General features: G+C 46.4%; 1 protein-coding gene and 1 long non-coding RNA gene across 3 annotated transcripts; one reads left to right on the top strand and one right to left on the bottom strand.

Moving 5' to 3' along the window:
* Window positions 1-4,880: 4,880 nt before the first annotated feature.
* POLD4 (DNA polymerase delta 4, accessory subunit) lies at window positions 4,881-6,705 on the top strand. The gene is made up of 4 exons (XM_006210698.3): window positions 4,881-5,166; window positions 5,404-5,493; window positions 5,706-5,817; window positions 6,183-6,705. The coding sequence occupies exons 1-4, from the start codon at window positions 5,070-5,072 to the stop codon at window positions 6,205-6,207; spliced, it is 324 nt and encodes a 107-aa protein (XP_006210760.1). The 5' UTR covers window positions 4,881-5,069; the 3' UTR covers window positions 6,208-6,705.
* Window positions 6,706-6,827: 122 nt separating this feature from the next.
* Window positions 6,828-27,711, bottom strand: LOC107034202 (uncharacterized). Of its 2 annotated transcripts, XR_012076833.1 has the most exons (4): window positions 27,377-27,711; window positions 24,724-24,885; window positions 10,502-10,671; window positions 6,828-8,879 (listed from the first exon to the last, which is right to left on the bottom strand). It is a non-coding gene; the product is annotated as an uncharacterized lncRNA (long non-coding RNA). The 2 variants fall into 2 exon arrangements; XR_012076832.1 differs by lacking the exon at window positions 6,828-8,879 and having other exon boundaries at window positions 10,445-10,671; window positions 27,377-27,710.
* Window positions 27,712-27,740: the final 29 nt, after the last annotated feature.

The raw sequence follows: 27,740 nt of genomic DNA, 5'->3' as shown, positions 1-27,740 counted from the left end.
TAAGTAGAAGAGATCAGAACATGTTCTTGTTGCATGAGGGGTGATGGCTGGAGAACTGAGAGGTTCGGGGAATAGAATCAGGGACATGCATAGGAGAATGAAAAGGGTTTCTGGGCAGTTATGTGGCACCAGCCAGGTGACATCAGCAAACACATCTCTGTCATGGACCCGTCGGCATGGATTGAGACATTCTTTGACATTTATTTCCTAACAAGCCAGACAGAGGTGGCCAGAGGTGGCCTGAGGTGGGGACAGAGTGAAGAGGGGCCATTTCCCAAGGCTGAGGACTGGCAAGGCAGGACTGGCAGAGAATCCAGAGGTGAGAGACTCCAGAGGGCTAGAACTCGTGCTGTTGACTGGTTGTGAGCCACACAGCACATGCAGGGTGGGTAGCAGAGGGAAACGGGGGTGGGGGCTGGGGTGGCTGCAGAGGAGCATCCAGTCAGAAAGGGCATTTCAGAGTCTGAGTTCTTAAACTCTCCTCCAAACAGTTCCCTGCAGATGATGTCAGGGGTGAGTCCTTCTTGTGGGTTTTGACACTGTGGACCACGGGGCAGGTAGCTCCTGAAAAATGACAGGTCATCCGGCTTTTCTGTGAATGAGTCTCCATTCACACTGAGTCTCCATCCACAGCTGCTTTAGGAGAGGTGATGAGTTTTCATTGGTTATCTTAGGTTCCACCTCTTAAGTATGGTCTCATGGTCACAGGCCTGGGTATGTAGAGGTCAGTTTAAGAACTGGAATACCTGGGACTTCCAGTGTCACGGGGCGGGGGGGGGGCATTATCTCTAGAACTCTTCTGTTCCCAGGAAAGCTAGGGAGAATGGGAGAGGAGAGAAGATCCCCCCCTGTCACCTCCAGATAGCATGCTGTGGATAAGAAATCTCATCCTCATCTTGGGTGCCTGGAAACACACCTGTGTTTGAGAGCATGCATACAAGACAGAGAACTGTCACTTGCGGGAGGAGACTTCCAGGATGGTGGTGATGGGAGCGGATACAGCAGGGCCTCTGATGAGGGCTGGCCAGAGGGTGATCATGCCTTGCCATCTTCCTGCTTTTGCAAAGACTGACCCATACCCAGGACTTAGGTGCCCCTTGGTATGTGAGGAGACTCATTCAAGCACCTGTCACACACACACACACACACACACCCACCCCACATCTGCCCACTTGCAAAGGCCACCCCAAATGGGGAAAGGCCAAGAGAGGCTCTTGTTACCCTCAGCCTAGAGGGCAAGGGCTGGTGATCCGGGCCTGGCTTAGTGCTCTGATGGCGGACTCCCTCTCAGCTCCCCCCTCTTCTCTGGAGCCACAATTGTCCCTGCCTTTGTCCCTTCAATTCCGGAGCTCCCTGACTCAGCCTGGTTCCCCAATTTCCCAGCAGTGGACAAAGCCCTTGTCAGTGGGGTGGGGGTGGGGGCAGTGAGGGAGGAACTGTGAGCTTTAGAACTTCAGAGTTCCAGTGCTTTCCTTCAACGTCCTCTCAGCCTTCAGCATCCCTTAGTTTCCCTAGTTCAGAGGTCACCTCTAGGTTCCTCAACTTTCCTCTAATCTCCAAGGTCAGGCTGATGGGTGGAAACTAAGTAGGATCTTCCTCCCAACTGGACAAAGTCTGACACCTCGTGGCCAAGGTGAGGAATGGCCTTTTCAAATCTCCCTAGGACTTCTCTACAGTCATGATGGTCAAGGTGAAAGGGGAGGTGATGGGAGGAGGTTTGGATGGGGTGGTTTGGGACAGGGAAGAAGAGACATCCAACAGCAGAAAACCCAGACCCAGGACAACTTTTGCCTTCCACCAGGCTCCTGCCCCTTAAGCCCACGAGGTCAAGAACCTGGAGCAGGAGGAGGGGTGTGAGTCTGGTGCCCAGAATCTCCAGCTCAGGGTGGGTGGCAGGGCCTGAGGGCCTGAGAAAGCGGGTTGCTGGGGGAAGTCAGGAGAGCAGGCTATACCCCAGAGCCCTCTGGGCTCCAGGCAGCTGCTTCCCTCCCTCCTTCCTAGCTAGCTGCCCCCACCATCCTAGCTCTAGCTGGCTCTCCCTGTGAGCCCCATTGTGAGCTGGGGGAAGGGAAATGGCTCTTAGGGTGCATGCAGAGTACTGAGGCCCCCAACCTGCCACATTGTCTGAGCTAAGCCGGGCCTAATTCCCTTTCCCCTTGGAGCAGTCAGTGGTGGGGCTCCACCCTCAGGAAAGTGAGGGGATGCTGTTCCAGTTCTTTTCTCTTCTTTACTCTTGGGTTCCTCCAAGACTTTGGCCTTGAGTGTTCCCAGGCCAAGGTGCAAAGGTCACTCCTGCTAATCTCATCCCCAGCTTCTGGGGATCATAGAGGACAAGGAACCTAACCCTGGGTCTCAGGAAATTCCCTGAAGGAGTTAGCCCTCTGGTGTCAGACCTCTGGCCAGGCCCTCCAGTGTGAAGCCTGAACTGTGACAGGCCCCAGGGCAGCAGTTTTGCAGACAGGTCAGGAAGTTGCCTGAGAAGGGATAGGGGTCCCAGGAAGGAAGGTTAAAGGAGACAGACAAGGTTGGGGGAGTAAAGAAGGAAAAGACCTGAGGATGGGCAGGCCAAGGTCTGGCCTAGTTGCCAGCACAACTTACGGATCAAGATGTCAAGTCAGGGGAGATTGCCAGTTGGACAGTGATGATTCCCAAACCCCTGGGTGCCAACTCCTTCGAGCCTTGGGGGTTGATCCCACTGCTGTTTGAGTAGCAGGGGCAGGCCATGCTGCCTGGGGAGAGTTCTCTCAACTCCAGGCCAGAGAGCCAGTCCTAGGTGCCTGCACTTGAGCTGACCACCTGGGCTGGGAGAAGCTGAATGAAGGCCAGGGGGAACATCTTCCAGGTGGGTGGGAGAGGCTAGCAGGGCCTGGGCCAGGCAGGGCTGGGGGCATCTGGCAGGGATGGCCCAGACAGTGCCCACAGAACAGGCCAGGGTGTCAGAGAGGAGAGGGAATGAGCTCGGGCGGCAGTAGGAGCCACTGTGGCCGCCCAGCAGCATACCCCATTTCACGCTCCCTGGGCGGTGGCAGGGCCCCACGGCTATCAGCTTTCAGGGGTGGGAGGGACCAGGAATGAGGAGGGGTCTGCCCCACCCACGGTTCCCTATCCCTCAGGGCTTTGTGGGCTCAGGAGTTGGGTGCCACACACTTCTGGGCACGCCTTCTGGGGAGGGGTGGTCAGTCCCACAGAGCCTGGGCACCAGCCCTCTGTGGAGTATTCAGTGCCTGACTGTACCCCACACCTACGCCCGTCCCATGCCTGGTGGAGAGGGCCTCCCTGTTCCCCTCCCCAATGCAGCAGAGCCCCTGTCTCCCTCACTGTGGGCCCCACTTAGTCCAGGAGGCAGATGGGGGGATTAGACAGGCCAAGCCCAAACAGTAAAGCAGGGAAGGGCCCTCCAGCTCTGTACAGCGTGCCCACAAGCTCTCACTCTTCCACTCAGCCCTCCTCAAGGAAGGGATGGGGAGAGCCAGGAGGGAGGAAGCCCCTGAAGACAAGGCCTGTTCTGCCCTCTCCTTTGGTGGTCTGCTCCCCAGAGCGTTCTCTTCCCTCAGGCACAGTCTCCTCCTAATGTAGAGTGCCCAGACCCTAGAGCAGTGGGAAAGGGGCAGGCAGAAGCCTCTGAGCCTCTCTAGAGGCCGATTAGAGCTGGGCTGGTCCCCGCACTGATTCCCAGACTCCCACTGGCCAGCACTTCTGCCTGCTGCCAGGAAGTTGGTGAGGAGGAGGCGGGTATAGGGGTGAGTCAGCAATGTCACGAGCCCAAGGGACAAAGGTCATGGGTGGAGAATTGAGAGACACTGTTTACAGCAGCCCACCTCCTCCAGGGGGTCTTTCAGGGCTAAGCCAGCCCTGTGGTCCAACCCATTTCTGACCCACCTTTCCCCTTCTTCTGTTTGTTAGGAATTTTATCCTTGCACTGACAATTTGCGTGTCCATCTGCTTGCCCTTTCGCCTGTGAACTCCTGGGGGGCACAGAGGGACAATGGTTTCACTGGGGTCACACAAGTCCTGTGACTATCAGCACTTCCTACTTTCAAGAACCATTTTACGTCTATTTTAATTGAGCGAGTATGTGGGAAAGGGCTCAGAACAGTCCTTGGCACGCTGAAAGTGTCATGTAGGGTTATTGTTGGTACTTTCTACTCATACTCTCACATTAGTGTGAGGCAACAAGGGCAGATTTTGCTGATGAAGGACTGGGGATCTAAACATACTCTGGCCTTCTCAGCAGTGTGGAATCTTCCTGTCTAGGAGAGCAGGCAAGGGCAGTCTGTGAGACCCCAGGAGAGCCAAGGAGGCAAGCACTTGCCTGGACTAAAAGCCAACAGTGTCTTTGGGTGCAGACTGAGAAAGGAGACTTCAGAACCCATGGGCTTCTCCAGCCAGGTCTCCTGGGGCTGGTGTGGGTGGGGTGAGAGCACGGAAGGGGTCTGGATTAGCCCCAACTCTCTTCGGACCTCCAGACCTGCCCCCACAACACTCAGCGGGCCAAGGGGCGGGAGTGGAAGTCTCCATCTGGGCTCTGGGGAGTTATAAACTGGCCACGGGGATTAGCGAGGCTGAAAAGAACATTTGCCTAGGAAGGGTAAACGGGAAGTGAGAGGCTGAGGATAACGCTCTGTGAAGTCCCCCGAGACCCGCTGCAGACCAATGTGGGGGCAGGAGGAGGTGGTGCAGTCTGGGGCATCATGACAGGTCCCCCACCCACTGCCTCACCCATTCTCCCCCACCCCAGAACACAGCTGCACTTGCAGCCCCGCCCCCTCTGCCTGTGCCGCCTGCCATTGGCTATAGCCAGGCCCCGCCCCACAGAGGCGGACTGCCATTGGCTTAGGTCTTTGCTGTTTGCATGTTTGTGGGGGTGGGAGGGAGGCGTCATTCCCTGGAACCCTCGCACTTCCTTTCTGCTTGTCTGGGTCGTCCGTCTGCCCGTCGCTGGCCCCAGGCTCGCTCTCTGGCCCCATCTCTCTCTCACTCTCTCTCTCAGCAGCTGTCTCTCTCGTGCCCGCTGGCCTGTCTCTCCTTCCCGGCAGTCGCCTCCTTCTCCGCCTGCCTGGGTGGCCGCCATGGGCCGGAAACGGCTCATCACTGACTCCTACCCTGTAGTGAAGAGGAGGGAGAGCCCCGCTGGGCACAGCAAGCGGGAGCTGGCACCAGAGCTAGGTCTCTGAGGTGTGGGAGGGCGGGAGGAGTGGACGCGGGGGACATGAGCGGCCGTGGGCAGTGGAAGGGAAAGTGAAGTATGTCCTCTACTTCCTACAGCAGGCCTGGGAACGGATAGCAGAGGCAAAGGGGTGGTGAGGGCTGGGGAACAGTGGGACAGGTGTGAGGTGAGGGGAAGGAGGCCAGCTCCGCAGGACATAGGCCTGGGCAGGCCTCAGGAGCAGCATGTCATTGCAGGGGAAGAGCCCCAGCCCCTGAGCGTGGATGAAGCGGAGCTGGAGCTGCTGAGGCAGTTTGACCTGGCCTGGCAGTATGGGCCCTGCACAGGTGAGAACCCCCTCAGGCCCCAAGAGCATGTCCCAGAGCCAGAACTGTCACCCACACGTCTATGAAGCAGCTCTGGCCCCTGCCTGACTCTCTGCACTGTCTCCTGAGACTGGGGGGTGTGGAGGTCCTGACATACCCCTCCACACATTATCTAGCCTAGACTCTTCCTTGCCCCAACACGAGGCCCCAGTGTCTTCTTTCCACCCTGGCAGGGATCACACGGCTGCAGCGCTGGCATCGGGCAGAGCAGATGGGCTTGGAGCCTCCCCCAGAAGTCCGTCAGGTGCTGTGTGCCCACCCTGGAGATCCCCGCTTCCAGTGCAGGTCAGAGACAGGCCAGGGAGGGCTTTCAGGGGAGCCAGGGACTTCTCTAGGCACCACCAGCCTGCTGGCCCCGGATGGGGGCTGTCTTGGCCTGAGGGAGAAATAGATGCAGCCTTGGGGGTCCTTGCTGAGCAGGCGAGAAGATTCTACAAGGTGCCTGGCTCAGGAGGCAAAAGCTTGTTTTAATAATTCTTATGCCTGAGCTCATGGTGGAGGAAAGGTGCACCCAGGGCCCAAGGTACTATTTAGTACTAAGAGCCTGGCCAAGGGCTATAGGACATGGCCAAGAACTGGGGCTGGTGAAATCAGATCAAGAGACTTGACTGACTCTGGTTTCTCCCTCCATCTCACACCCCCTCGCACAGCCTTTGGCATCTCTATCCCCTTTGACACATCGCCTAAGACCTCCTGCCCGCCACTTGAGAACCTCAGGACACAAGCAAGAGCCAGTTGCTGCCCCTCGGCTCAGCTCTGCTGTGGAGAACGTTTGGCAGGAAAGAGTGTGATCACAGGGAAGGAAAAAGGCTGTGTCTGGAGGTCTCTGCGGCTCAGCCCTCCATCTAATGAGCAGGCTCCCAGTGCCCTCTCTGAGAACCCACACGGCTGAAGCCAGCCACTTCCAACATGGAGAGTGGTCTCTGAGGATGAGGACTTGGCCATGAGCCTTTGGAAGCCCACCACACGCCTGACCTGAACACTGTGGTCCTTGGGATGGTGCAGCCGACTCGGTGCATCTTTGGGCAGAACCAGACTCAGGCAGAAGGCAGATGATCTAAGAGGCAAAGTTGACCTCCCCACCTCAGGCTGGGACTCTGAGGGCAGAACTGGCTGAGCTGACGGGGCAAGGGGTTCACTAACACTTATCAATAAAGAATACTGAGTCTGGAAGCCTGATCTCCAGTCCCTTAATGTGGTCCTGCTTGGGCTGGCAGCACCCAGCAATCTGATAGCTGGAGAGAGCCAGCACCACGCTTTCCTGCAAGGTGTACATGCTTCTTCCACTGCCTAACCCTCGACCTGAGAAGGAGGAAAGACACCTTAAAAAAAACCCAACGGACAAGTCCTCACAACGCTGAGCAACCTCTGGCGCCCCCTGGTGGTAACCAGGAAGACTACCCTAGCCACCTTCACTGGCCAGCCAGGAAAAACCCACCACCTGGCCTGCCCAGTGTTGCACACCTCACAAAAATCCTTTGTCAGAGCAGGATCCAGGGGACCCATGACTCATAAGGTCCAGACAGACATATACATTCCCAGCAAGCACCTCTACTTCCCACATGGGGGCTACCTGGATCCAAAGCTGGGTTAGGGGTGGGATTCCACCCATAGGACCTGCCCAGAGATGGCCATCATCTGAGGAGCTTTGGTAGGGAACTGGATGGTCCTGAAGATGGAGGAGAAATAGCTGTATTTAGAAACAATGCTTAAGGGACCCTGGGATGGTATGACATGGAGACTGGAATCAGTACTCCTTATAATGGTGTTACCTTCATTTGATGTATCGGCCCTCCGTCCTGGGGTGGAGAAACAGAACCATGAACTCCTTGGAAGCAGGCCTAGACAGTGACCAGGGAGCCTTTTTTAGCCCCCAATTTATCGAGCACTGACCATGCCTCAAGTGCTTTAAATATATTACCTCTAAACTTCCTAAAAAACCTTCAAGGTAGATTTTACAGAGAGGGAACCTGAAGCCCAGAAAGGTTGTGCAAAATTGTCCAGAAGCACCAGCAGGTATGTGGTCGTGCAGAGATGAGGGGCTCTTCCCGTCTCTTCCCTGCCCCTGCCCATCTGCTGAGCACCTGCCATGAGCTGGGCTCTAGAAGTCCTCTTGGGAGTTATTAGTGGGGAGGAGACAGACAAAAACAAACATGTAAATAGTATGTCAGGCCGTGGTAAGTGCTAGGCAGAGTTAGGGTTAGAGGTCAGAGAAGGCCAAGGGTGCTGGAGAGGCAGCTCAGGGAAGGCTCCCTGACAGGGCAGCATCTGGGAGTGCTTCCGGCAGAAGGAGCAACAGGCCCACACTCCCCAAGGCATGAGTGTTTCCAGTCCGGTCAAGGAGCAGTGCGGAGGCCAGTGCGGCTGAGCAGAGGCAGCGCAGGGAGCGGGGATGGGGGAAACAAGGCCAGAGAGGTAGCAGGCAGGTCCCATAGGGCCTGGTAGGACAGGATAAGGAATCTGGATTTTATTCTGAATGAGAGAGGAAGACATTGGTGGGTTTTAAGGCAATAAATGACAATCAAACTTACGTTTTGAAAACATTACTCTGATTGTTGGTGAACAGCTTGTGGGGCTGGGGAAAGAAGAGGCAACACAAACACTCAGGAGGCTACTGGAGTTGGCCAGTGGGAGGCAGTGGTGACTTAGACCAGGGTGGGAGACAGAGGTGGCAGGAAGTGGCCAGATTCTTTCTACATTTTGAAGGGAAAACTAACTGACAGGACTTGCTGATCCGTTAGCTGTGGAGTTGAAGAGAAAGAGAGGAGCAAAGGATAACTCCAAAAGTTTTGGCTTGAGCAACTGGAAGAACAGAGTTCCCATTACTAAGACAGGAAAGATTGTGGGAAGGGGAGGGTGGGGTGGGGAATTAAGAGTTCAGATTTGAAGTCTGTGACACATCTAAGATGGGGAGTAGGCAGTGGATATGCAAGTCTGGATGTGAGAGAGAAATCTGAGCATCTTTCAGGTGGTATTTAAAGCCATGTGTGTGGGTGAGATGACCTGAGTGAGTATAGTTAGAGAAGAAGTGGTCTCAGCACGGCCCTGGGACCTTCTATGCTTAGAGGGCATGTGGCAAAGGAGACTGAGGAGTGGCAAGACTGGCAGAAAGCCAGGTGACGGTGGGCCTGGGAGGCCTGGGTGGAGGGTGTTTCAAGGTCTCAGATGCTTCTGAGGGGCTGGTAAGATGAAGCCGGCAAACAGCACACTGGACTTGGTCATGCAGAGGTCACTGCAGACAAGCGGCATCCATGGGGTGACAGGGATGAGTGTGCCTCGAGTGGGCTCAGAGGGAAGGATGGCAGACGTGGAAATGGGGTCGTGCCAGTTGTTTCAGGGATCTTTTACTGTAAAGGGAGAAGAGAAATGAGTGGTAACTAAAGAGGATGTGGGATCAAGGAAGGTTGTGTTTTTTTTTATCATATTATTCTAGAATTTTTTTGGGCAAGGGGGAGGTAATTAGGTTTATGTATTTTCAATGGAAATACTGGGGATTGAACCCAGGACCTCAGGCATGCTAAGCATGTGCTCTACCATTTGAGCTATACCCTCCCCGCTAAGGAAGGGTTTTTATTTGTTGTTTTGTTCCATCTTTTGTTTTAGATAGAGTGATATTACAGCATCAATTACATGGAGAAGAGAGTGGTCCAACAGGGAGGGACACTGAGGCAGCAGAAGACAGAGGAGGCAGTTGTGTGAGCGAAGTCTGTGAAGGGCCAGGACTGGTACACAAGGAACAGTGTGGCCTTAGGTAGGAGCACCCACCATGGCAGGGAGGGAGGCAGAGGCTGTGGGAGTGGATACAGGGAGAGGGATATGGTTGGGGGTGGGAACACTGGAGCATCAGATGTTTGCTCACAGCCTGGACTGGCTGGAAGGGATGTGATATTTGTTAAGTGCCAATCCACGCCATCTGCTGCACTTAACATTATCTCATTGACTGCTCAGAACAATCTCATTAAGTGAGTATTATCCACTTCCACAGATAAGGAAACTGAGGCTGAGAGGAAAAGTGACTGGCTTAATCAATAAACACCAGGGCCCAATTCCCACCCAGGTCTGTCTTCCCGCTGTGTCACTGCACCTGTGCTCCAACCCACACCTGTGCTCCAGGTGTTCAGGATGGCATCGACAAGATAAGACCTACCCGTGGAGAAATTAAAAAATAATGTAATACAAGTGCTACCTTGGGGCAAGTAGGAATGGTGTGAATACAGTTCTCAGGAAGGAGAGAGACCACATGTTAAAGAGACCCTTGCTGCAAGGGCCCAGAGCAGAGGACCGCCATGCCCTGCAGCACTGCCTAACCTCTTCTGTTGGCCATGTCCCTGCATCTCAGACCTTTCCATGCAGAATGAAAGCAGACTTGCCACTGGGGCTGGGGGTTGGGATGGCCCGAGACACCGACACTCTGAATATTCTTAAGCAGTTGTGTGTTTTATCTTTGGCCAATTTTGCATTCTACTCCATGATATATCTGGAGCAGTTGCTGTAACAGAAAAACAGATGAACCTACTTATCAAGTAAAATGAACCCCAGGAAGATGCGATCATGTGTGGCCTATGACTGGTTTCATATACCAGTGACACACCCTCTATTGCCCAGCTGAGGTCGAGCAGCATGGCAGAAAGCACCAAATAAGTGTTTATCGGAAGGAAATGGGAGGTCAGTGGCCCTTGAAGGGTGAGTAAGAATCCGCAGACAGAGAAAAACATTCTAGACCGAGGGACTGGGCTGAGCAAAAGTAGTGAGGAGAGGTGGGTGTATGTGCCCAGGGGAGAGGTGTGCAGCCTGCAGCACTTGCTCTATGAAAATCAGTGCAACCAAAAGCCAGCATTTCGGTGCTTGCTATGTATCCAGTACTGTCCTAAGTGCCTTTTATCCTCAAAGCAGCCCTAGAAATGATTCTAGACATTTTATAAAGCAATTTTAATGAGGAAATTCAGGCACAGAGAGGTTAGGTACTTGCCCAGGATCACACAGCATGTAAATATCAGGAATAGGACTTGATCCCAGAGTCCTGTTGCAGAGACTGCACTTCTGTCACATGGGATAATGCTGGTGAGGTCCTCTGGGACAAACACAGGTGCTTGAGCCTGAGGCAAAGGAGTTTGGGTTCATCCACGATGATAAGAATGCCTGAAGGTTTTTGAGCAGGAGAGAGACAGGATAAAATAATCATTTCAGAGAATCTTTCTGACCAGGTACAAGCTACAAAATATTCAAAACATGGGTGCTGAGACCCTGATTAACAGACAGTGCGAAGGACAAAGAGTTATGGGAGGTTGCAAAGGAAGTTGGCAAGACTTGCACCTGGGAAGGGAGGGATGGGGAGGAGGCATCAAATGACTCAGGTTTTGAGCTTGGGTGGGCGAGAGGATGCTGGTGCCACAGACCAAAAAATGGAAACTGGGAGGGGAAGATAGGATTGATTTCATGCATGCTTAGTTTGACATGATGACAGGACATCCAAATGGAAACATCTAGTAGGCAATGAAAACCTAGAGGTCAAGTCCAGCAGCAAGGTCAAAGGAGAGTGTGGTACCCACGGGACAGAGGGGAATCACCTGCCTAGAACTGACATTTGAGCCCATGAGTTCTCTGAGAGAGGAAACAGAGACAGGGAGAGGGTACAAAGATAGGACCAAATCTGGCACTTGGGAAAATACTCTCCAGAAGGTGGAAGAAGCTCAGCAAAGAAGAGGGGAGAGTGTCAGAGAGGCAGGAGAGACGAGGTAGAGTTGTGTCTGCAAGTTCTTGAGAATCTCACAAGTGGCAGTGGCTGGTGTGATGTGCTGAGATGCCAAGGAAGAAATCATCAGCAGGAGATGGACAGGTTACAGATGGCTCACCCTAATTCAGTCCCCATATTTCCTGCTTCCCTCTGGCCTCGTCATAGTAACTACCATGCCACACCCATCAATGAGGGGCGCACTGATTCATTCTTTATTGACTCAGGTGTGGCAACATTTATCCACTCTCAAACTCACTAGTAGTGTGAGGGCTTAAGGCACTAATTTACCAAGAAACTTGAGTAAACAAGGAAAAGGAAGACGTTTCTGAATTAGCTGAGAAGTAGATGGAAACCACAACAGTGCCCACTTGAGGCGAATGTGGGTGACCACCACCTCTAGGACTTCTGGGACCCTCAGCATGATTGCTAGTTTTCTCTGCAGGTGGGGCTCCGGTTCATCTGCCTGAGTTCTAAAGTAGAAAACAACAGCTTTATGCTAGTCATGGCAGATGCAAATTAGAACCTAGCCCTAAGCACCAGGAGCTTGCTGGGGGAGAGGCGGGAGAGAGAGAGAGAGGAAATTTCAAACACTGCCACAAGACAGGTGTAAACTTGACTCTGAGGAAACAGACTTCTGATAATGAAGCAGAGCATTTAAAGATGAGAAGGGGCTTCCACAAGTTGAAAAGGTCTCAGGTAATTCCTGAGCACTACTTTGGTCCGTGGTCTCTTGAAGGAAAAGGTATTTCCTAGAGACCTCCCCTGTGTGGGAGCCTCCTTCACCTCACCTAGAGGTTTCTGTGACTCCTTGTCCTGCAAGTGCTACCCTTGATCGCATGCTGCTCTCTCTGCACAGCTTTCCCTAAGAAGAGCTAAGGATTCCTCCTCTGCTCCCTGTGCAAACTGTTTACATTTTATTATAGCATGTTACATTGCTACAGCGATACATTTCATCATCTCCACTGCTGGAGAGTATTTCATCCTTGTCACCAGTGTAACTAGCACAGGGATAGCTACATAGTAAGCACTCACAGCTGAAAAAACCTTCCCACTTCACTGGCACCTACCATTTGATCTGTTGGTCCTGTCCAGCCTGTGAGAATCATTTATGCACCTGTCATGAAGGCCAGTCCTAAACTCCAGTGAAATGTGGTCTCCAACTAAATCACTTCTCCCGGCAGTTGTGTGGCCTTGACAGCAGGTGCCATCTTTTCCTTCTCATCAAGGAAAGCATCAAAGCTGTCAACTTCAGAGGCAGGACCCTTTTCATTTTCTGCTTTGAAGCTTGTGCCCGCACTGGGCCAGCAGGCTGAGTGTTCAGCTGAGGTTCTCTCATATGAGCAGAGGGAGTCGTTGGCTAGAGGAGCACCCAGCCAGCTTCTCCACATGTGCTCAAGAGCATGGCCGCCCAGGGTCCTACTATTACCTCCCACAACGTTGGGATGTAAACTGGGACAACTCCAAGGACACCAGTTTGGCATGATTTATCAAAATTACAAATGCATGTGTCCCTTTCAGTCCATGTCTAGAAATTTATCCTATAGATACTCTTGTAGGTCCAAAATAACATTACAGTACTGTTTGTAATGGCAGAGACTATAAACAGCCTAAAATGTCTATCAATTAGGCACCAGCAAAGTAGGCTGCAGTGCACAGTGGGCACCGTGCTGTAGAAAAAGTTCCAGGAAGCTCTGTGTGTATTGGTACAGAGTGGGATGATCTCCAAAATAAACAGTTGAGTGGGAAAAAAGATTTACAGAACAGTGTGTATAATATGCTACAATTTGGGTTAAAACGTGTATGTATTCACTTGTTTTAAGCACACAGGATCTCTGAAAGGACACCCAAGAAATTGATAACATCAGTTGCTTTTGAGAGGAAGGTACTTGGTGGCTTAGAAACAGGAATGAGGGACTTTTGAATTTGAACTATTTAACTGTATTACCTATTTAATCAATCTATCAATAAGAAAAAAGTCTTGCCACATCCATGTTGATATATTTAATAAATACTAAAAATAACAGCAACAATCCCACTAAGGAAGAAGGGTCACTGCGTCATGTACTGCAATGGCTTTGTGCATGTCTCCGCTCCCATGATGCTGCACTCTTTTTATCATATTCCACTGGGAGAGAAGGGTCTTCTACCTGTCCTTACAGTGGGGTCCTAGCAGTTGGCAGGCCCATCTCCTCTTTTACTAGACCTCTGCCAGGCACCTGGCACTGCCCCACATTGGGATAACAGTCAACTTGTCATGGGGACTCTTGGTTTCTCAAGACTGCAAAAATGATGAGTCTAGTATAAGTCCATCCAGTTCATTCATTTATTCATTTAACAAGTACATACAGGGTATCTGTCAGTAGTAGTAAGTATGTAGAATATATGGCTTGGGTCCAAGCCTTAAAGACCTTTCAGTTCATCCTAAATACATGAAAAGATGCCCAACTTCACTTCAAATAAGACTGGCAAAAGCTGAAACACTTGGATAGTATACTCTGTTGACAAGGTTTGGGGGAAACATGAAGGAGCGAAAAATGGCAGGGTCCCCAGGGAGGGGAATCTGGTAGTACTGATAAAATGACACAGCATTTACCTTTAACCCAGTAATCCCACTTCCAGGAATTTACCCTGAAGATTCACTTCCACAAACATAAAATAACATGTGCATAAGCATTATTGACTGTGGCATTATTTGTAATAGCAGAATATTGGAAACAACTTAAATTCCTGTCCATGGATTAAATAAACCCGCTCAATGGAATACTGTGTAGCTATTAAAAAAAAAAGGAAGATTTCCATAAGTTGATATGGAGTGATTTCCAGGACAAATTGTTAAATAAGTAGTACAATTTACTACCTTTGTATATGGAAGAAGGGGAAATGAGATAGACATTTGAAAAAAGAAACATAGGAAGAGTAAAGTAGAAACAAATAAAATGGTTGCTTCTGTGGGTAGGTAAGAATGAGGTGGATGAGAGGATGGGAATGAGATTTCTCTATTTTTTATATCGTTTCAGCTCATGAACCATATAAACATTTTACATATTCAAAACTGTATCGATAGTGGGGAGGGTATAGCTCAGTGACAGAGCGCATGCTTAGCATGCACAAGGGCCTGGGTTCAATCCCCAGTGCCTCCAGTAAACAAACAAACAAACCTAATTACCTCACCCTCCAAAAAAAAAAAATTTGTCAAAAAAGATTTTCAAAAATCCAAAAATTGAACATAAACAGTAACAAACGAACCCAATTGTATATCAGAATGATAATATAACCTCACAAAAAAGGAATACAAGAATCCAAGTAAATTATGAACACAGTTCATGGACCTCCTAAGAATAAAAGAACCACATCAATAAAAATCTTGAACTTTACTCAGTCGATGTGTTGTTGATAACAGTATTGGTGTACTAATTCTAAAACTGTCTTGCTGTTTTTGTTTAAGAATAGAAAAAAATGAATAAATATATAGATGTTGGGAACCAGAGACTGTCAGAAAAAGAAGATCAGATATGGAATGGGGAAAGGTGAGGAAGAATCCTGAAATGTTAGATTTGAATTGGGGGTATCACTATGTTGATTTTTTAAAAATCAACTTTATTGAAATATAATTTATCTACAACAAAATTACAGGTTTTAAATATATAGTGTTGGTAAATGTATACACCAGTGTGCCTGCCACCCAATTAATATCTAGAGCACTTCCATCAGTCAGAACGTTCCCTCACTCTCCTTTGCACCCAATCTCTCCCTCCTCTTCCATCCCAGGTGATTTGATATCTATAATCAAAGATTTGTTTTGCCTATTCTAGAACTTACATAAATGTCACCATTCAGCATACTTGACTTATTTCACTCAATATAATGTCTGAGAGATCCAACTATGTTGTATGTCAGCACTTCATTCACCTTTGTTGCATTGTATGAACACACTCAAATGAAGTTATCCATTTATCAGCTGATGAACATCCTAGTTTTGGGCTCCAATAAATCAAGCTGTTATGAATACTTATGTACAAGTCTTGGTGTAGGTATATGTTTTCATTTCTCTTGGATAAATGCTACGAGTCGGACTGCTGGGAGGTATAACATATATACATTAATTTTATAAGAAACTGCTAATCTGTTTTCCAAAGTGGTTCTACCATTTTACATTCCCATCAGCAAAGCAATGTGTGAAAGTTTTTGTTGCCCCATATCCTACCAACACTTGTTATTGTTAGTCTTTTAAGTTTTAACCATTCTAGTCAGTGTGAAGTGGTATGTCACTGTGGTTTCAATTTGCATTTTCTGATATTGAGCATCTTTCATAGGTTTACTTGCCATTTATTTATCTCCTTTGGTGAAATGTCTTTTCAAATATTTTGTCCATTTTAAAATTAGGATTGTTTGGCTTCTTATTACTGAGTGGTAAAAGTTCTTTATATACTCTGGATATACAACCTTTGAGATAGATAGATAGATAGACAGACAGACAGAGTATTTCCTCCCAGCCTGTAGTTTGCCTTTTCATTTTCTAAATAGTGTCTTTTGAAGAACCAAAATTTTTAGTTCAATGAAATCTGATTGATCTACTTTTTTCTTTCATGGTTAGTGCTTTTTCATATCCTAAGAAATATTTACCTACCCCTAACAAATATTTTCTCCTATGCTTTTTCTGGATGTTTTATTGTTTTAGCTTTCACATTTAAGTCTGAGATCTACTTTAAATTAATTGTCACTCTTTTTTCCCCTGATAGTTGGTAATTTGTACTTTCCTTCTTTTTTCCCCTTAATCAGTCATACTAGGGGTTTATCAAATTCATTAATGTTTTTCAAAGAACCAACTTTTGGCTTTGCCAACTTTCTCCATTCTTTGTGTATTTTCTATTTCATTAATTTCTGCTCTTTATTATTTCTTCCTTCTGTTAGGTTTAACTTGTTCTTTTTCTAATTTATTTTATTTTATTCTTTTATAAAGATAGAATTCACATAAAATCTACCATTTAAAGGTGTACAATTCAGTGGCTTTTAGTATATTCACTGTGTTGTGCAACAACTGACACTGTCTAACTTCAGAGTATTTCCATCACTCCAGAGAAACCCTGTACCTAACAGCAGTCAGTCTCAATTTCCTCCTGCAAACCACTAGTCTGCTTTCTGTCTCTATGGATTTGCCTATTCTGAATATTTCATTTAAATGAAATCATACAATACGTGGCCCTTTGTGTCTGGCTTCTTTCACTTGGGGTAAGGTTTTCAAGATTTATACATGTTGTAACATGTGACTACTTCATTCCTTTTGAAGCCTGAATAGTATTCCACTGTATGGCTATATCATATTTTTTTTATCCATCCATTAGTTGGTGGACATTTGAGTTGTTTCTACTTTTGGGCTATAAGACTAATGTTGCTATGAACATGCATGTACAAATTTTATATGAACTTATGTTTTCAGTTCTCTTGGGTATATATTTAGGAGCAGAATTGCTGGATCATGTGGTAATTCTGTTTAACTTTTTGAGAAATCGGCAAACTTCTTCTGGCTTTTTAACATAGACATGTAGAATATTGACTTTAAACCTTTCTCTTTTTTTCTGATATAGACATTTAGTTATACATTTTTCTCTAAGTGCTTCTTTAGCTGCACTACACAAATTTTGATACTCTGTGCTTTCATTATTGTTCAGCTTGAAACATTTTCTAATTTCATTTGTTTTCTTCTTTGACTCATTAGTTATATAGAAACATATTCTTTAATTTCTAAACATCTGTGGATCTTCTAGATATATTATTTATAACTTAATTCCACTGTGATTAGAGAGCATATTCTATGACATTTGAATTATATCAAGATGGTTGACTGTATTCAGAGTTTCTAAATCCTACTGCTTTTATGCCAAAATACTCTATCCGTCATCAGTAGAGGAGTTTTCAAATCTCTGACTATAACAGCATAATTGTCTGTTTTTCCCTTTAACTCTGTTAGTTTTTATTTCACTTTTTGTGCTGTTATCAAGTGCATATACACTTAGAATTATGTCTTCCTGTTCAGTTGACCCTTTTCTGATTATGAACTGTCTTTTTCTCTTCTAGTTCTCCTTGTCTTGACATGATTTTGCCTGATATTAATGTGGCTGCATCAGCTTTCTATGTACATAGTGTATCTTTTTTCATCCTTTTACTTTCTGTGTCTGTATATTAAAATTATACCTTTTAGATAAATACAGTTGACCCTTGAACAACACAGGTTTAAACTGCGGGGTCCACTTACACATGGATTCTTTTCAATAAATAGGTACTACGGTATTACATGATCTGTAGTTGGCTGAATCCGTGGATGCATAACTGTGGATAGGGAGGGCTGACTGTAAGGTTATACCCAAATTTTCAACTGCAGGGAGGGCTGGTGCCCCTAATCCCTGCTTTGTTCAAGGGTCAACTATAGTTGGGTCTTGACTTTTGTTCTTTAATTGGAATGTTTGTATTTAAAGGAATTATTAATATAGTTGGGTTTAAGTCTGTGTTAACTTGCAAGGGCTGACATAACAAAGTACTACAGACTGGGAGGCTTAAACAACAGAAATTTATTTACTCACAATTCTGGAAGCAAGAGGTCTGAGATCATGGTGTTGGCAGTGCTGGTTCCTTCTGAGAGCTGTGAGGAAGGAATCTATTCCAGGCCTCAATCTTTGGCTTGTATACAACTGTCTTTCCCTGCATCTTCACATCCTTTTCTCTCTGTACATGCCTGTGTCCAAATTTCCTCTGGTTATAAAGACACCAGTCATACTGGATTAGGGTCTACCCTAATGACCTCATTTTCATGTAATACTTCTGTAAAAACTCTATCTCCAAATACAGTCACATTCTGAAGTGCAGGGTTTCAGTATGTGTATTTTGGTGGGAGACACAACTCAACCCATAACAAAGTATATTATCTTGCTATTTGTTTTCTATTTGCCCCATATATTCTTTTGTTCCTCAGTTCTTTTCCTGACTTCTTTTGGGGAACTGAATGTTACATTTATTATATATAATTGATATTATAATTAATAATATATTACTAATGATTAATTAATAGATATAATGGTTGCATATTATGATTCAATATTAAATGTAATTAACATTATATTTTATTTCCTCTTTGCTTTTTAGCTATACCTTTTTATTATTTTTAATGACTGTTCTGGAAATTGTAATATACATCACATTTATCACATAATTGAACTTCACATTTCACAGAAGAACTTTACAATGTAATTGTATTTTTACTCTCTCATTCTTTTGTTATTATCACATATTTTATTGCTACATATATCATAAACTGTATCTTATAATAATACTTCTACTATAAACAGTCATTTGTCTTTTATGAACATTAGGAGAAGAAAAAAGCCATTCTTTTATAATTACCCAGGTATTTATCAATCCTGTGGCCCTCATTCCTTCCTATAGATACAAGCTTCCAAATTTCTCTTCAGTATAAATAACTTCATTTAGCATTTCTCATAGTGTAGGTCTGCTGGCAATAAATTCTCTCATTTCATGATTTTTCTGAAGATGTCTTTATTTCTCCTTCATTTTGAAGGATATTTTCATTGGCTATAGAATTCTAGATTGAAGTTCGTCTTTGTCAGCACCTTAAAGGTGTGATTCCATTGTTCTCTGTCTTCCATTTCTTCATATCATTGTACCCCATATGTAATGTGTCTTGATGCCTCAGCATCAACAATAATGAGATAAAGCAGTATTAAATTATTGAAACAACAACAGAAAGAACATGTCTCTTATGTAGTACTCTTGCAAAGAGGTTTCACCTGAATTTAACTGAGAGGAAACATTCAAACAAATCCAAATTAAGAGATATTCTACAAGATAACTAGTTTGCATTCTTCAAAAACATCAATGCCATGAAAAAAAAAAAGGCAGAAGGACTATTCCAGATTTTAGGGATACCTGGAGAAATGTAATTATGGTTGTAGTCTAGGCAATAATATTGCATTGTGAAATTTCTTGGTCACTATGGAAAATAGTTTGGCAGTTCCTCAGAAAGTTAAACAGACTTACCATATGATCCAGCAATTCCACTTCAAGGTATATACCCAAAAGAACTGAAAGCAGAGACTCAAATAGATGCTTTACAACTGTGTTCAGAGCAGCATTATTCACAATAGCCAAAAGGTGGAAACAACCCAGGTGTCCAACAACAGAAGAGTAACTAAACAAAATGTGATATACACATACAATGAAATATTACTCAACATTTAAAAGGAATAAAACTTTGATAATGCTACAACATAAGTAAACCTTTATAGACGTTATACTAAGTGAAATAAGCCAGACACAAAAGGACAAATATTGTAAGATTCCACTTATATGAACTACCTAGAATAGGCTAATCCAGAGAGACAGAAAGCAAAATAGAGGTTACCAGGGGGAAGGGATATTTAATGAGTATAGAATTTTCTTTTCAGGGTGATGAAAAAGTTCTGAAAGTGGATAGTGGGTGATGGTTGCACAACATTGTGAATATACTTAATGCCACAAATGTACACTTAAAATGGTTAAAATAGTAAATTTCATGTTAGGTATATTTTACCACAATTAAAAAATGGTAGTTATGTAGGGTAATCTCCTTATTATTAGGGATATAGGCCAAAATATTTAGAAGTGAAGTGTCTTAATGCCTGCAACTTATTTTCAGTGGATCTAGAAAAAAAGGGAAAGAAACATGGCAAAAGGTTAACAACTGGTGAATCCAGATATGTGTTCAGTGTACTATTCTTTCAACTATTCTGTAAGTCTGAAAATGTTCAAAGTCTTTTATTTTGAAGGTGCTCAATAAATTGTTTAAAAATTTTTATTGATGTATAGTCAGTTTACAATGTGTCAATTTCTGATGTACAGCATAATGTTTGTCATACATATATACCCATATATTCGGTTTCTTATTATTTTTCATTATAGGTTACTACAAGATATTGAATATAGTTCCCTGTGCTATATGGTAGGACCTTGCTGTTTATTTTATATATAGTAGTTAGTATCTGCAAATGTCAAACTCCCAATTTATCCCTTTCCACCCTCTTTCTCCCCTGGTAACTGAAAGTTTGCTTTTTATGTCTGTGAGTCTGTTTCTGTTTTGTAAATAAGTTCACTTGTGTCTCTTTTTTTTTTTTAGATTCCATATATGAGTGATATCATATGGTATTTTTCTTTGTCTTTCTGGCTTACTTCACTTAGAACGACATTCTCCAGGTCCATCCATGTTACCGCAAATGGTATTATCTTCCTATTTTTTATGGCTGAGTACTATTCCATTGTATATATGTATACCACAACCTTTTTATCCAGTCATCTGTTGATGGACATTTAGGTTGTTTCCATGTCTTGGCTATTGTAAATAGTGCTGCTATGAACATTGGGGTGCATGTGTCTTTTCGAATTAAGAGTTCCCTCCAGATATATGCCCAGGAGCGGGATTGCTGGATCATACGGTAAGTCTGTTTTTAGTTTTTTGAGGAATCTCCATACTGTTTTCCAAAATGGCTGCACCAAACTACATTCCCACCAACAGTGTAGGAGGGTTCCCTTTTTTCCACACCCTCTCCAGAATTTATCATTTGTGGACTTTTTAATGATGGCCATTCTGACTGGTGCGAAGTGATACCTCATTGTAGTTTTGATTTGCTTTTCTCTGATAATTAATGATATTGAGCAATTTTTCATGTTCCTATTGACCATTTGTATGTCTTCATTGGAGAATTGCTTGTTTAGGTCTTCTGCTCATTTTTGTATTGAGTTATTTGGGGTTTTTTTTGTTGTTGTTATTAAACTATATGAGCTGTTTTTCTATTCTAGAAATTAAGCCCTTGTAAGTTGCACCATTTGCAAATATTTTTTTGCATTCCATAGGTTGTCTTTCCATTTTGCCCATGGTTTCCTTTGCTCTGCAAAAGCTTATAATTTTAATTAGATCCCATTTGTTTATTTTTGCTTTTATTTCTATTTCCTGGGTAGACTGCCCTAGGAGAACATTGCTAAGATTTATGTCAGAAAATGTTTTTGCCTATGTTTTCTTTCAGGAAGTGTATAGTGTCTTGTCTTATGTTTAAGTCTTTAAGCCATTCTGAGTTTATTTCTGTGTATGGTGTGAGAGTGTTCTAACTTCACTGATTTACATGCGGCTGTCCAGTTTTCCCAACACTACTTGCTGAAGAGACTGTCTTTTCTCCATTGTATATTCTTGCCTCCTTTGTTGAATATTAATTGACCGTAAGTCTGTGGGTTTATTTCTGGGCTCTATTTTGTTGCATTGATCCATATGTCTGTTTTTGTACCAATATCATGCTGTTTTGATTACTGTAGTTCTGCAGTATTGTCTGAAGTCTGGAAGGGTTATTCATCCAAATTCGTTCCTTTTCTTCAGTAGTGCTTTGGCAATTCTGGGTCTTCTGTGATTCCATATAAATTTTAGGATTATTTGTTCTAGTTCTGTGAAAAATGTCCTGGGTAATTTTATAGGGATCGCATTAAATCTGCAGATTGCTTTGGGTAGTATGGCCATTTTAGCAATATTAATTCTTCCAATCCAACAGCATGGGATATCTTTCCATTTCTTTACATCATCTTTAATTTTCTTAATCAATGTTTTGTAGTTCTCTACATATAAGTCTTTCACGTCCTTGGTCAGATTTATTCCTAAGAATTTTATTTTTTTGGATGTGATTTTAAAAGGGATTCTTTCTTTATTTTCCTTTTCTGGTATTTCATTGTTTGTGTAAAGAAAAGCAACTGATTTCTATATGTTAATCTTTTATCCTGCTACCTTGCCACATTCTTTTATCAGCTCTAGCAGTTTTTGTGTGGAGCCTTTAGGGTCTTTTATATATAGTGACAGTTTTACATCTTCTCTTCCAGTTTGGACCCCTGTTATTTCTTTTTCTTGTCTGATTGCTATGGCTAGAACTTCCAAAACTATGTTAAATAGAAGGAGTGATCCACTTCTTTTTCCAGATTTTAGCAGGATCAATAAATATTTTTAAATAAATAAATGAAAGTGAGGGGGGATCCTCCCAGACAGATAGAACAGCATGAGCAATGGTTAAGGGGAAGAAAAGTGTTTTCAAGAAATAGTAATCTAATTTGACTTGAGTCAAAGGTGCATATAAGGACGTTGTAGGAGATAAAGTCAGAAAGGTAGGCTATGTACCAACTTGGGAAAGGCCCTGAGCAAAGAACAGAGTCTGTTCTGTACTTGGCAAGCAATGAGGAGCACCACGGAAGGCAATAAACATGGAAGTAACATATGTGAAGTGATGCAATACTTCTGAAAGATTACCCTAGTCATGACACTCTGGACAGACTAAAGGGCCTAACAGCTAGAAGGCTACTACAGTAGTCTAGGCATGGGAACAGGCACTTAGGCTAGGTGGAGGAAGTAGGAATAAAAGGCAACTGTTTTGTGAAGGCCCTTCAGAATTTGATAACTGATGAAATGTGGAAAGTGAGAATTATCACCCTGAGGTTTACACCTGGGTGTAGCAGAATAGAGGAAATGGGAGTCAGCAGGAAAGGCTGGTTTGCAGCTCAAGACTCAAAGAGATGAACTATAAGAAAAAGAAATAGGTTTAGTTTTATCCCAGCATTCCTGTCAAATTGATCCTTCATAGGCCCTCAGGCTGTCAAACAGGGTCCAATCAGAAACAGAATTCTCCAATGGACCAGCCTCACCCACACCTGGGACCAGCAGGCCCTGAGAGCTGACTGATACCTACAGTCCTTCTCTGGCAGCATTCCTTCAACTTGGTTCCTCTCCACTTAGCCTGCACATAGTTCTGTCTCCTTGCCCTAACCTCCTTTCTTTGCTGAGTCCTTTTTCCTTTGCAAGAGGAGAGGAATGCAGCATGCAGGCCAAGATGAGCATTCCTAAACAGCTCAGGTGTGGGTGGGCCAAGGGCGGAGGGAGAGAGGGAAGAGATGAAAGAGCAGGGCTGAGGTGGAGGAGGAGGCTGAAGCAGGATGGTGGGTGGGGCAGCAGGGACACTTGCAACATATCTGGCTATGGGGAGAGCCTGCAGGCCTTGCTCCAGCCAGCCCCACCGGCCATACAGCCCCAGGACTGGGGGTGGGGGAATCTCTGCTTGCCAGTCAGGAATCCCACTGACCCCCAAATAATTTCATTTGTTGCCCCCAAACTACTTACTCTATCCGCATGGCACTCAGCCTCCCTCTCCCAGCTTCCCAATTCTGTATAGAAAATAAAAGCTTGAGGTTGGCAGGAGTGTGGACATTCTGACAAGGTGGAGTTCAGCCTAGCACAGGAACACCTGGACAATCAGACAGTGGGCAGGGCTGGAGAAGGCATCAAGCTGAGCCACAAGTCAGGGTGGAAGCCGTGGAGAAAGTTTCTTGAGGCCTTCGTCAGAGGCCTTGGAGTCAGTCTGCCAAACCAAGAGATGAGCTGCACAGCAGAGTGCCACCTGACTCTGCTGTCCTGGGTACACCTGCCCAGCTCCACACCTTCTCAGGCCAAGTGCATATGTGGGGTGCATATAATCAGCTCCGACTCCCACCTCCGCCCTCCAGGGGCCTCCTCCTTCACCCAACCTGTCGCCCACCACCGCAATCACATCTGGCTTGAGTTAGGCCAGCACATGGGGCCTTGCTAAAGCCTGGGCTTGCTCTGCATGCCCCTCCCTCCCATACCCGCCTCCCCACCTTTACCTCCAAGACTCACTGACCTGCCACCAGAGGTGGCGGTGGGGTGGGGTGTGGCATTACTATACAGACCAGGGAATCTCACTGGGATGACTTTACCAACTTGCCTCTCTACCCACTGGGAAAATAGCTTTCGTGTTCTTGATCCTCAAGCTCAAGATACAGAATCCCCTACGGTGTCCCAGCTATCCAGTGCAGCTGCCTGGCGATGTGCAAACCTGGTAGAGTAAGGGGAGGAGCACTGCTCTCGGGAGCGACCTGCTGCCATGGGACAAGTCAGCGACTAGCGAGGGCCTGAGAGTGAGAGGCTCTGGCCAAATATGCCCAACGACAGAGAAGCTGGGCTGGAGAACTGAGGAAAACAGGCAGGAAATTCCAGCTGAAATGGGAAGGAAGGAGAGCCCTGGTTTAAAGTCAGGTTAGCCTTGCACTGTGTCTTTATCAGAAAGTAGACAGTACCCTTTTAGTGACAGCCATCGCAGTGGAAAGATCACTGGTCTCAATAACACCATTTGGCTCTTTGACCTAAATCTAAAAACTGATATCCCTCAGATGGAAAAGGGAAAGTCATAATACAAGACTCTCCAGCTTGCAAATTGTAAAGGATCATCATGCTCCTAAAGCAGGCTGATGTAGGCCTCCGTGGCAGGCCCTGAGCTGTGGTAACCTTTTCTCAAGCACCAGGTCTGGGGTTACTAAGGCTTCCTGTGGTACTCAGCTACACAGAAATCCTGACACACCCAGCAAGCACATACCTTCAGCCAGCAGAGGAGAAGCAAACTGGAGAGGCAGGATGGAGAGGAAGAGCAGGACTCTGGGTGGGAGCTCGGGCTGCCAGGAAGATGGTGTAACACCTCACCCTGGGTCACAGATCCAGGAAAGGGAGCATGTGAGGCTCCCAGAAGTCTCGTACCATCCTACACCCAGGGACAAAATAGGCAGTCAGTTGTGCCCCATCCTTTCTTTGGTTGTACCCACTTAATCTCTCCCCAGGTTCCTTGTTCTGAGGATGGCTGCCCACTTTGTGAGCAATAGAGGATCCCAGGGGATGTCCAAACAGCACTTGGGAGGGTTGCTGTGTCCTCAAGCCTTTCTCCTTTCAATCTTCTCCGCTTTGTTCTCCTCAGGTAACAGATCCAGCCCAGGTCCTAAGGTAGTTCCCTGCTCCCCAGGTCACTGCACAGCTGCTCTGAGTAGGCTGCTTCAGTGCCAGCTACCGGCACAAGGTCAGCCCTGGGCAGGACTCTGGAAGGGCAGGGCCCAGACGTCAGCCGAAGATGCTGCTGCTGAGCCCCCCTCATTCCTTGGCAGCAGCCGTAGGCCTTGGCAACCTAGTTTCCCACTCCCAGGTGGGTCGCAGATGGGGAGAGGAAGGTCTCTGGAGAGGAGTAGGCCACAGAAAAAGAAGAGCCAAGAACAGACACAATGCCACAGAGCCAAAGGAATATCCATCCCTGGTACTCAAGACTGCCTCCTGACCCTGCGCCGCACTTTCCTTCCTCGCACTCCTTCAGCTTGTCTCCACGGAAGGAGACTCACAAACCCTCCCACCCGCTCACAAGACCCTGTTCGCTCTGCTCCCAGTTGGCTGGTCCTGCACTAAATACGCCAACAATATGGCCCTTGCCCCCAAATCATCTGCCTCTTCACATTCTTCCCCTGGAAGAGGGGCTGGAAGAGGGCATATGAGCCTAATAAAAGGGCCTCAGGATAATACAGAGACCACATCTTGGTTCCTCTCCACAGGAACCCCTGTCATAGCCCCTGTTCCTTCACTAATTTTACCATGTGCCATCCGTGGGTGAAGCTGGGACTAAAATACTGACCAAAACCCAGTCCCTGCCTTCTAAGAGCTCAGCATCTACAGACATTTCTCCCCTTTGTCTCAGGGCTGTGGGGAGGCTGCCCAGAATATTTTTCCCTACTTCTTCACATATCCACATTTTCCACATACTTCAGGGCCCACCTCAAATGCTATCTGCCTGTTGACACTTTCATTATACAGCCACTCAGCAGTGGTGTCCCCTGTCTCTGAACGCTCACCTTTACCTGTATGAATGAGCCCAGTTACCTGTACCTCTCTCCAGACACATCACTTTCTACTTATGTGTTCTGTACGCATAGTTGATCTTCTCTACTAGACTCTCCGTTTCCTGAGGACAAAGATCATCTTATACATCTTTGTATCTTCCAGAGCACCCCACACAGTACTATGTACATAACAGGTGCTCAAAAAATACTCATGGAATAAGGCTCCCACATAAAGATGTCTGGTGGATGAGCAAAGGCTTATTTGTCAAGCTACTGGAAGTTCTCAGACTTAAAAAAATACAGTTTTATCACTAATTTAAAACTCCTTGTTAGGATTTTTCACAATTAACATAAAGAACTCAAGGTAAGTAGCATAGGATTCTTGGGCATTCCTTTTAACTGTGTGTATATCCAATCTTATGTAAATGTTCTATTATATAAATATTATAATTCAATATTCAGCTGTTTCTGCACCGTAATATGGAAGTGCTCACGTCCTCTATGTATCTCCCACAAAGGAAGGCATCTTCTGCACTATGTGGTGTTGGCACTCTCCCTAGACGCTGTATGGTACTGATATGACCCAGAGTACAGCTGAAGGGAAGAGATACACTGGCCATGAGTGTCCAGCCTTGGGTAAGAAGGCTGAGGCTTCCCATCAGAATCAGCCTATAAAACCATCCTGCCTAGGAGAACAGATTTGCCCATCAATAGAGGAAGTGACTCCAAAAATTAGCAAAAGGTCTCATGGGGCTAAGGAATGTTTTTGAAAAAGTACCAGAATTGATGGCTGGGACTGAGACAGCACTTATTATGTGCAGGCTAAAAACTTACTCTCATTTAACCTTCAAAAACCTGAAATGGTTCTATCATTACCTCCAGTTTTGCAAATGAGAAAACAGCCTCAAGAGATGTAATAACTTTGCTCAAAGTCACATACCCAAGTGTCTCTGACTCTAGATCCTGACCTGAGATTCCTGCTCAAACCATCCAGTTCCCCTTTTTCCTTCTTGCACTTGGTGTGCAATGAGGGGCAATGATCCCATATCCGCTAGAAGAGACCTTAGGGAACACGTGTTTCAGCCTCTTTACAGAGAGGGAAACTTCGGCTCAGAGAGATAAAGGGCCTTGGGTCACACAGAGCCAGGGTCTGCTCTGCGACGGAATCGCAAAGTGCACTAGAGTTCCGATCCAAGCTCCATTTTAGAGGGGGAAGTGAAGCAGAGGGATGAGCCCGGGGTCTCTTGTAGTCTTCAGAGGCAGAGCCGGATCCAACCCCAGGCGCGCTCATTATCCTGCCCCGCGCTACCTGAATGTTCACCTGGGGCGCCAACCAACCCCGCGGGCTGCCGCGCCCAGCCCGCGCCCCGCGAGTACCTGTCGGCGGTGCGCAGGCCCTTGGCCGGGGGTGACAAGGTGCTGGCGTGGAACGAGCAGAGTCGCGCAGGCCAGAGTCGGACACGGCCTCTCGAGTCCGAGCCTCCCCGGGCCCCTTCGCCTCAGAACGCCAAGGCCCCGGGAGCGCGCGGACGCCCGGACGCTGCTGGGAACTTGGGAGCGCTGATGCCGGGAGGCAAAGTCGGCTGGCCTCCTTCCCTCAGGTTCCTACTTTACCCCGCTCAGACCCTGTCCTAGCGCCAGGGCACCTGAGGAATAGCAACAGCTTGGCGCCCTAACTGCCGGGACTCAGGAGGGCAAGGTTCCCATGGAAACGAAAAAGAGGCTTTTCGCGCCTGCGCGG

Source organism: Vicugna pacos, chromosome 10, assembly GCF_048564905.1.
Source record: "Vicugna pacos chromosome 10, VicPac4, whole genome shotgun sequence".
NCBI lineage: Eukaryota > Metazoa > Chordata > Mammalia > Artiodactyla > Camelidae > Vicugna > Vicugna pacos.
Note: the sequence above shows the minus strand (reverse complement) of the source record. Positions and strands in the feature narration are given on the sequence as shown.

Excerpts from the sequence above, each read along its gene's own strand:
- POLD4 (XM_006210698.3), top strand. The coding sequence starts at position 5,070 with ATGGGCCGGAAACGGCTCATCACTGACTCCTACCCTGTAGTGAAGAGG. Across the intron at positions 5,167-5,403 it reads GGAGCTGGCACCAGAGCTAG|GGGAAGAGCCCCAGCCCCTG; the intron begins GTCTCTGAGGTG and ends ATGTCATTGCAG. Across the intron at positions 5,818-6,182 it reads GATCCCCGCTTCCAGTGCAG|CCTTTGGCATCTCTATCCCC; the intron begins GTCAGAGACAGG and ends CCCCTCGCACAG.